The sequence below is a fragment of the Bison bison genome, unplaced genomic scaffold (assembly GCF_000754665.1).
Source record: "Bison bison bison isolate TAMUID 2011002044 unplaced genomic scaffold, Bison_UMD1.0 scf7180017864473, whole genome shotgun sequence".
Classification (NCBI taxonomy): Eukaryota; Metazoa; Chordata; class Mammalia; order Artiodactyla; family Bovidae; genus Bison; species Bison bison.
Window position 1 is genome coordinate 18273959 of NW_011495034.1, and position 10511 is coordinate 18284469.

General features: G+C 42.7%; 1 protein-coding gene across 1 annotated transcript in view; it reads right to left on the reverse strand.

Annotated features, from left to right (window-relative positions):
- Positions 1-805: 805 nt before the first annotated feature.
- HERPUD1 (homocysteine-inducible, endoplasmic reticulum stress-inducible, ubiquitin-like domain member 1) overlaps positions 806-10511 on the reverse strand; it is an 11761-nt gene continuing 2055 nt past the window's right edge. The window contains exons 2-8 of the mRNA XM_010861905.1: positions 8760-8837; positions 8596-8670; positions 7531-7661; positions 4687-4809; positions 3790-4140; positions 2383-2488; positions 806-1571 (exon numbers count right to left, since the gene is read on the reverse strand). Of these exons, the coding sequence (XP_010860207.1) occupies positions 1407-1571; positions 2383-2488; positions 3790-4140; positions 4687-4809; positions 7531-7661; positions 8596-8670; positions 8760-8837 (1029 nt within the window). The 3' untranslated portion in view covers positions 806-1406. The remainder of the gene's footprint in view (positions 1572-2382; positions 2489-3789; positions 4141-4686; positions 4810-7530; positions 7662-8595; positions 8671-8759; positions 8838-10511) is intronic.

The window sequence follows — 10511 nt, forward strand, 5'->3', positions numbered from 1 at the left end:
GCAACTAAGCCCATGAACCACAACTACTGAGCCTGTGAGCTGCACTTACTGAAACCCGAAAGCTCTAGGGCCCATGAGTCGCAACTGCCGAGGCTGCATGCTGCAATTACTAAAGCCTGCGAGCCTAGAGCCTGCGCTCCATGAGAGAAGCCACCTCAGAAGAAGCCTTGCACCGCAGCAAAGAGCAGCCAGCCCCGCGAGCCTAGAGCCTGCGCTCCACGAGAGAAGCCACCTCAGGAAGAAGCCTCGCACCACAGCGAAGAGCAGCCCCGCTGCCGCAGCCAGAGAAAGCCTGTGCAAAAAAAAGCGACAAAGATCTAGTTCAGCCGTAAATAAATGATCGTGACCATGACACAAGAAGCTGATTTACTTTGCTGAAAACAACAGTCCCAGGCCTTTAGCATTCTACTTACAGCATCATTCATGTGAAAAATACACAGCACTTTACTTTTCAGATTAGTCTCAAAAATACTACTTAAAGTCCAAGAGTAAAGCTCAGCATGATATGTGAGCAGGTGAAAAGTACTTAAAGCCACTAACTTTAAATCAGGGGAATTTAATGCTGATGGGTTACAATATAAGCCAATATTATTTAAATCAGGAAATGGGGAGTGCAGGGCAAACACAAGCATAATCTCAGTAAGTTGAAACTTCCATGGCTTTACCTTATCTTCTTAATCAGTACAAACGGTCCTCTTATAAAAAGAAGCAAAATATTCAGTTACTCAAAAATCGGCAGCTCAACTGCTGACCACCCAGTGACGACAGGCACAGAGTAAACAACTAAGATGACAGGAGTCTCTGCCAGGGTCATTCATAGTAAAACTTTATTGAACAGAAAATCCAGCAAAGGTTTTCACCTCTGCAAAGCTCCTCTTGGTTTAAAGTAAAGCACTGCATTTTAAAAAGCAATTATACATAAGTCTTTCCTAGAAAAGTCCTGCTAAAACATGTCTAGCAATTTCATTGATTATATAAAGTAGTACACTTAGTGTAATTTAAACATTCCAACAGGAATCAAATCGTACCAGCAGAACCGTTTCTGCGTCTATGACATCTATGTACAAACACTCATGCAGACACACACATCTGGAAAAGTTCCTCAGGCATAAACATGCGAAACTAACGCCTTCTACTTACAATGCCTATTAAACTACAACAGTATATATTAAAGCTCTTCAGAATAAAGACATGAGAAGCCTGTAGGCATTTTTTGTTCATCAATTTGTATCATGGCTTCATGTCTTACTTTCCGCTTTTGCGTAATCACAAAAGCATATCATCCTCTCTGTAGATTCTTATACTATTTCTGTGCCACTGCCACGTCCAGGTAAGGAAATCGAGCCAGAATCAGTTGACCCAGTCCACTCCTGTCAAAGCCTCCAGCAGCCAGAGGGGAAATGCCGTCAGTTTGCTATGGCTGGAGGGCCCTCTGGAAGGAGAGAGGCAAAGAAAGTCTTGAAGACAAGCCAGGCTGTGCTCATAAATGAAGGGCTGGTCTGCTCGTCACCCCGTACATCCCTGTCTGGAGGGAGGTGGCTGGGATCTTCACTTTCAGGATCAGGGCCCCCCTGTAGGGAATAAACCACAAGGAGAAAACAATTAGGACTGTGACAAGCACCCAATAACATTAGTCGAGGGCAGAGTGACTCCCTGCGTCCCCGCCCATAAGCCAATCGATGCAGGCACAACCCCCGGGATGATATCCCACGCTGGACGGAGCTCCTCCTCCAGCCTCCACAGCACAACTGTGCTGAACACTCTCATGGTTTTCAGTATCCCTGGCCACAGTATCAAATGAAGTAACTAGATCTTCAACTATTATTAAGTTAGTAATTAAGCTTGACACTTCATTAAACATGGATATTTTTCTAATTTTGGCAGTGTTCCGAGTTAAAAAAAAAAAAAAAAAGGCAACTAAAACTGGATTCTAAAAACAGATACTACAGTGATACTTTATATTAAAAAGAATCTCCTTTAGGATTGTGCATTAAATTGCCTTATAGAAATCCTATTTCTGTATGTTATTTTCCAAGAAATCTATTCTGTGAGAGACAGGCATATGTTCCCAACTCTTAATTAGAATAACTCTCCATTAGCAGTTTCCATGGTATAATACATTGTTACTGAGCATGAACACTCAAAATAGTGAGCTTCAAAAACCATTTACATATGCCAAAATGCAAATTGCCACATAACAAAAATACCTGACAGATTTTGTGACAGTGTTTTAAAAATAGCTACTGCTCTAAGAATAAATTTGAAAAAATCTTGAAATATTTAGTCTAATAAAATGGAAAAACCACAAGGTTTTTAGAGATGAAGGACTCCAGGGCCTGGCTCTTCACACTGGGCTCGCCGGGCTCCATGGGAGCTCCATACCTGGAAGTTATTGTTGGGGTCTTGATTCACAGCCTCCTGAGGACCACCATCATTCGGGAAGTTCTGAACTGGCCTCTGCCGAAATGGAAACCACCCGACGTGATGCCTTCGAAGGAAGCACATTAAGTCCATCTTAGTGAACAGAGTGAGATGTACTCAAGAATTTAAGGGCCCTCTTGATGAGATGAAGTCCCCCTCGCTCCCCTCCTCTCATCAGAACAGGACCCGATTAGAAGCTTGCAACCAGACCCATCTGCAGACACATTCTAGCAGGCCAGGTGGGATGTGAGGTGCTTGATGGTCATTATGGAAACTATGCCTTTTTCATCATCGTGTGCCCAGCAGCATAAAGAGCACTTGGCACACAGTGTGTGCACGATACATACTTGCTCACCTGAACTAAACCTTACACTTGAAAACTTGAACAGAGAGGAAAAGAGGAAATACACACACAGCTGTGACTATATGTCATAACATACTAATAAGACCGAGATTTAGTCACCTAAATATATGATTCTACAGACTATAGAATTCAAAAAATTACCTAAAAGTTTTATCTGGAAAATCCACTTAAATCCAAGTATTGAAGCAAACATGACAAAATATTAACCATGATTAATACTGGGTGTGAGTACTGAATGCATTTTTCTAAATATTTCTTTTTTAAGATTTTCAAAAACTAAAACAATCCATTTTTCCTATAGAGGAAAAATGTCTTCATTCGGTTTCACCACAAGTAAGGCTGTATCACTCCAGGCCAGGGCTTCCCCACTTTGGCACTGCCGATGTCCCAGGCTGGGTGTTTACTGAGGGGCTGAACCGTGTACTGCAGTAGTTTAGCAGCTATCAACTAGATGCCGGTAGACCACCTCCCCCCATCATCCCCGCTGTGAGAGTGAATAACGTCCCCAAACACTGCCAAATGTCTTGAGGGTAAGGGTTAGGGTTAGAGGGAGATGTAAAACCATTCTGGTTGAGAACTAGCACCATGGATACAGCCAAACATCAGGCCGGCAACAGTTCCCTGACCCTTTAAGACTATGCCACAGCCAGTGGCCTTCATCCTAGAAGGCAGCTGTAGCCTGGTAAAAGAGAAATATGTTCTTATTCAACACAGACACAATTTTTCTTTCCATGCCTCCGTATGGAAAGAAGCCTGGCAGGTAGCTTAACTAGAGGAAAAGAAGAGAATGTTGTTCTTGTATCAACACAGATGTAATTGTATTGTCGGCAATGCACAACCAAGCCATCGATTCTTTACACTGAAAATGCCAGAATGACTTATTAAATATACCTCCTTAAATATTGACTGAAACTGCTCAGAAGAGGAAAGTCTGTACTTGGTTTGAGTCACCACATAGTGTAATTTGTAGTAGAGAGGGAATAAAAGCGAAATCATCTGCTTACAGGTACATAACCACGGTGGCCCCCATGACCATGAGGAATCGGCTCAGGGAGGAGTAGAAGTAGAGGATACTGAGAAACACGGAAAACGTAGCGGCTGAGTAGGTCCAATCCAACCAATCTCGATTTATCTCATCATCTTCTTCCACAATGGGGCCTCCTTGAGCATTCATCCGCAGATTCTGATTGGCCCCAGGGTTAACCACCACTTGTGGAGCAGCGTTCTGATTGGCGGGCTGGTTTTCAGCTGGAAACTGGTTGTGGATTGGGGCTGGAGTAGGTGCAGTGACCACAGGTATCTCTTGCGCACTTGGTGTGGGGACAAAAGCCCCTGATGCAGCAGTGGCTGCTAAGCTAAGGTAAAAACAACAGAGGCAGATACTGTTGAGACCAAGGCATCCTGAAGGCTGGTTCTCATCATCTCATTTACATCTTTTACTATTAAGAATTATAAGTAGGGATATACAAATGACAATTTTTAACTTAGCGAAGAACTTCTTTACTAGCAGTCATATTTTTAAAAGCTTTTCTGCTCCTAAGGGAAGCCACTTGGTAAATTTCATCTGGAATTAAACACCAAGGCTACCATAAAAGTACAGAGTAAAATAGTAAATTAAAAATTTCAAAAACCATTAAAGATACCACAAATTGAAAAGGAAGGAACATATTCTACATAAAGTCATCAAACCATGGATCACACACAAGCACACCTGTGTCAATACACAAGTTAGTGTTACCATTTACACTGTTCTGCCCACAGAACCAGACACAATAGGACTTTGCAGATAATAATGAAAATACACTCATTCCTCCACTTCTAGCTTTACAGGACACATGGACGAGAGCTCCTTCCATTCCCGGGAGCCCTGGCCACACCCAGCACGGCGGGGAAACACTCACTACTGCATGTAGTACTGCCGCGCGTACATCTGCTGGAACCAGGACAGCTGCAGCCACCCGTAGGTTGTGTAACCCGAGAAACCAGGCCCCAGGCCTTGGAACGCCGGCTGGGCTGCTTCAGGCCTATGAAAGATGTTAAAAAATGCTCGTTTTGAGTTGGCTTAGTATGAATCAATGAAAACCAAGTTTAAATCACAATCAGGAATTCAAAACAGAAGGAGACAGAAGACTGGGCTTTGTGACAGTTACACGTAATTTCTGGGCGAGGCACCAGTGCAACACGATCACAGAAGGTACTGACGAAGCCCTCCTGCCACGGTCTGGATCCCATGGGAAAACAAGGGCCCTCGCCCAGCACCAGGGTCTCATGTCATCGCCCTGACGTACAACCAAGCCGGACCTTTTCAGTCTGAGTGGATCCCCACCCTTATTTTAGACTTGTGGAATCTCACTGGAGGTCTGCTGCTGCTGCTGCTAAGTCGCTTCAGTCGTGTCCGACTCTGTGTGACCCCACAGACGGCAGCCCACCAGGCTCCTCTGTCCCTGGGATTCTCCAAGCAAGAACACTGGAGTGGGTTGCCATTTCCTTCTCCAATGCATGCACACATGCAAATTTGCTTCAGTTGTGTCTGACTCTGTGCGACCCCATGGACAGCAGCCCACCAGGCTCCTCTGTCCACAGGATTCTCCAGGCAAGAATACTGGAGTGGGTTGCCATTTCTCCCACTGAAGGTCTAAACCCCACTATTCATCCTTCAGGGAGCAGCTCAAAAAAGTCACATCTCTCCAAAGCCTTTTCTGCAGGAAATACTCCCCTTCTCCTAACACCATTTCTCTCCCAACTCTAGATCTGCGATATAAAGGGGGCAGAGTTACGTGCACCATCACCCAGCCACGCTTACTGACCACTTGTGTCCTGTGAGGCCACCAGGCTGCTATCTCACTGGATCCCCAACGAGTCTGTGGAGCTCTCCAGCCACGCCATTTACAGAGGGAAGCCAGAGGACAGCTCAGGGAGGACAAAGGATCTAGATGAGGCGGCCGAACTCCTAAGTAGTAGGGCTGGATCTAAGCCCTGTTTATGTGACACCGAACTCATGCTTTTGTCATTTAGCACAGCCTGGGGCAGGGTGTGTGTGGGAGTCATCTTCCGCCTGTGAGCCCTACACAGTGAACTCCTTTGGCATCACATCACAAAATACAAACTACCAGAACTGCAGAAGACCAGGAGTAGTTGCGTGGTCATCTGTGCGGTCATCTCATATCCTTAAACAAAGGTGCAGGCACCGTCTGTCCAGTAAGTATGTGTTGGATGAAATCGACAAGTTTTATGACGGTGAAATTCACAGAGATATGAGCCTCAATTTTCAAATCATACAGTCAAAGAGATGCAGTTTTAAGAGCATCTATCCAATAATGGATTCAGTTATCCAACTTGTTCACTGACAACAGTATTTTAACCAAATTCCATACCCAGAGTACTTTTAAAATTGTATTCTAACACAAGTATGTCATGTACGATACTGTTTTTAATTATTTAAAGATTCAAGGTTCTAATGTATAATGCAGGGAACTATACTTAATATCCTGTGATAAACCATAGAAAATAAAAATTAAAAAAGAATGTATCTATGTGTATAACTGCATCACTTTGCCATACAGCACAGATTGGTACAACTCTGCAAGACGACTATGAGTTCATGCTCAGTCACGTCCAACTCTTTGCTATGCTATGGACTGTAGCCCTTGGGGCTCCTCTGTCCATGGGATTTTCCAGGCAAAAATACTGGAGTGGGTTGTCATTTTCTCCTCCAGGGGATCTTCCCAATTCAGGGATCGAACCTGGATCTCCTGCACTGGCAGGTGGATTCTTTACCACTGAGCCACCTGGGAAGCCCCATGTCAATAAAAATTGCAAAAAGATACAGTGTGCGTATAGAAATGACAAAATAAAGTATTTTTGTTAGCTCTGATGAGGACACTCCAGATACACAAGGTAACTACAAGGTTTTTAGAGTTATATCCTGAAGTATATGGGGATGAACTGACAATGTCTGAGAATTATTTTTAAATACCTCAGGATAAAGGAAAGGAGGAATAGATAAGGCAAGTATGGCAAAACATTTTAATCATTACATGAAGATTCATTATACAGTTCCCTCTACTTTCATGTATATCTGAAATTTCCATTAAGAAAAAAACCAACACTTCATTCCTCAAACGCCCGACTAGCAACAATCAGGTATGGAAAACTAAGAAACAGAAGGCAGGGGACTCAGAGAGTAAGAGAATTTCAACTCATAATTAATAAACTGTTTTTTCCCATAAGACCTTTCCTAAAAAGGTGTTCTAAGGGCTATGAAATACAAACAGCACATCATTTAGACACTTCTGGCTTTGGCTCTAAAGAAAAGCTCTAATTGCACCCCTTCTCCGAGCTCCACCAACACAGTTCCTGGCAGAGCATTTCTCAAATGATACCTTCACCTTTTGTCACCCACTGTTACGACAGACAAAGCACAGAGCCACTCAGCAAAGCGGCTGCACAGTGCTGACAACAGCTGTTCCCGCACAGCAGCACCGACTCCACCGTGAGGTCAGTGCCGTGCCAGGCACACCCCCGCAAGAGAAGGAGTGCCCAGATCTGCATGATGTGGCTCTCTACTTTTTAGATGTTCCTAAAAGGCCATGTATTAAGTTAAATACATAAGAGATCTTTAAAGTGAAGCCCTTATAAAGCAAAACTGTGTCCCTTTTAAAGTTCCATGACTCACAGTACAAACACAGCTTATTCGCAAGTTGATGCAACTGATGCACCTTCATGTTCTTTATGACAACACTCACCTTGAGATGCTCTCCCATCCAGGGGGAGAAGGGTTCCGAAGAACCTCCCGCTGCCTTAAACCATCGCTTGAGGAATCCCCAGGGGACTGTCCCTGATTAAGACCAGTGGGCTGCTCTGTGGATTCAGCAACCTAAGTGCAACGTGAACACAAGAACAAAAGGCCTGATGCAACTGTCTGAAATCAAGCTTCAAGGCTTCTTTCGCTGTGAATGGCTTATGCCTCAACCCTGACCTCTGAACTTGACAAAATCAAATAGACTGCAATGTTACATAAAGATATTCTGAAATTTTCTCAACACAGTATCAATACAGAGATACTAAATCTATACTTTTTTCCTGGAGTAGCTATGCTGTAGTTTCACTAAAATCTTCCAATGAAGTTATCATTGCTGAGAAAGCAATAGCTTCCTATTAATGCTCTATTCATCTTATGGTGTTAAATTTACTAAATCAAGAAATTAAATTTGACTGATAAGGCTTATAAATACAACACAGACCTGAAGTATTTCTTTTAGTATATTCAGATGTTTCAGGATGTACTGCTGTAATGCAAATTTACAGTGTATCACCACATTAGAATATTAATAGAGTATATTTGAACTAACACTGTGAAATGAAAAACAAGGGACTTTAACCATTTAACATGAGTCTTTATAAAGACTGTGGTCTTTTCCTATCCCAACAAATGAAAATTTCCAAGGAAATAGTCACTTTTTTACTCTATAAATATGAATGGTTCCTTAGAAGAAATTTATTATGTGCTAAATTCATGACTGCCTTGCTAGTTTGGCGAACTGGACACCAAGCCACTATAGGTCAAACTGCGTCCCAGAAAAGAGTATACTGCAGAGCTCCACTTTTCCACTACAAGACTAATAGAACAGTCTACTTCTATTACAGTAAACTCTCATTTGTACTGATGACAGTTTATTCCTGATTCTCACTGGGGAAGAGACAAAAAGAGATAAAAAGGCTCGCTTATGAGTTTAACCCAACTTCCTTTATTCTCCCTTGACAGTCTGAATGACACAAACTGCCATGCAGTCATGAAAAAGCAGACATACCTTGGCACCGGCTTCGGGCATTTTTGAAGTACTCTTCACATTGCACACCAGATGCATAACATGCCGTTTTTCCTGCTGAAAGTAATAAGGAAGTACTTTAGGACTTGAATTCAACCCAGTTAGTGCTTAAAAACATTCAAAAAGTTAATAATATTAAGTGATACCTTTGGAAGCAAGTCCCTGAGACACTGGTGATCCAACAACAGCTTCCCGGAATAAATTAACCTCTGGTCCTCTGGACGCTTATGGAAAGAAAGAGTAGCACAGGTCAGCACTTAGCCCTGCAAGTTCCCAAACAGAAGACATGGTTTTATACCAATATTTAAATTTTTTCCCCCAGCATCATAGGAGTACATTTTTCCAAAGGCCCCATATACTTTTATTTAGAAAATTCTCAATAAACTGATTTCTAACATGCAAACAAACTTAGGATGGCAAACTACATCCGGTCCACAAAGCCTATGGCAACCTACGTAACTTCTTAACTCCTAGGGAGACCGCTTTCTGCCACAAAAAGCACCAATATGGAGTTCCTACAGCAACCAACTTCAAAACCTCCTTTGGTCTTAGAGAAGTCAAAGTTAGCCTTCACTAAAACCACAGAACACCGTCCCAAGATAACATGAAGCAGTTATAAACTTAAGTCCTCCAAGAGACTTTTCCCAACATACAAACGCAGCTAGAGAGGGGATGCTGTGGCAACACTCCACACAACCCTGTGAGATATTTAGTATGCCTATTTTAACATGGGTTAGATCTCTGGGTCAGGAAGACCCAATCCAGTATTCTTCCCTGGAGAATTCCACGGACAAGAGGAGCCTGGCAGGCTACAATCCATAGGGTAGCAACGAGTCGGACACGACCGAAGCACCTTAACAAGCAATTCTAAGGGGGGGGCAGGGGGGAGTCTAAAATTCACTGGTCCAAGGTTACCTGCTGCTAAAGTCAAGATTCCTAACCCTCTTCTCCATTCCAGTGATTTTAAAACCACAGTGGTGCCACACACTTTTATACAGATCTCACTTTTAAAATCTATTTTTAATTCCCTTTAAAACTGGACTTAAAGGCTTCAAACGATATACACCAAAGTCAGTACACTGGAGTGCACCACCAACTTCTTAACCTACTCTTGCCAGAATAACCAACTATGCAAAATTTGGAATAAATCCATTCCTGTGAAGTAGCCAGAGATACAAAGCAAGCTGTTTAAAACAAAACAATAACAGTATCTATTTATCTGTGTAAATCAGGATTTTTTTTGACACTGGGCAAGTATAACAAACTACAGAAATATACTGAATGTTGGATTCACCATCATTCTCACCAACTGAACTTTTTAAGTAAACGCTATACGCTTGGATTTGTAAGTGTTATTGCATAAGTGGGATCCTGCATTATTAAAGCGTTCCACACTAGGAAAGGTGTGAAAACCACAGGTGCCTGTGATCTGAGGCCTGTTAAAGGCCTGAACTGACACTGGTGTCTTTACCCAGAATGCTGATTTGAAGAAAAATATATTAAGCAAACCACTATCAAAAGTAAGGCTTCTCACATTACAAAGCAAACAACGAGTATGCTTCAGCCATAATTTTTAAACACAAATTTACATACCCCAGAGACCTTTTACTTACAACTTGAGGTCCTCAGACTTAATAAGAGTGATGCTCCTCACCCCGGGAAGCCCTAAAGGAAAGCTCTCTTCCAAAACACCGCCTTTCACCAAATGATGCAACAAGAGCCTACACCTGCCTCGCCAATTTGTGTACCTAATAGCCATTCTCACAGCAGCTTAACACCTGGTTTCTTGGAAGCAACTATGGTGACCTTGCAAACAGTGCCAGAATGGGAGCTTCTTAAACAAATAAGTAAATTTCAAAAGAACGGCTCAGGAGGGACACTCACACTTCCACCTTCTT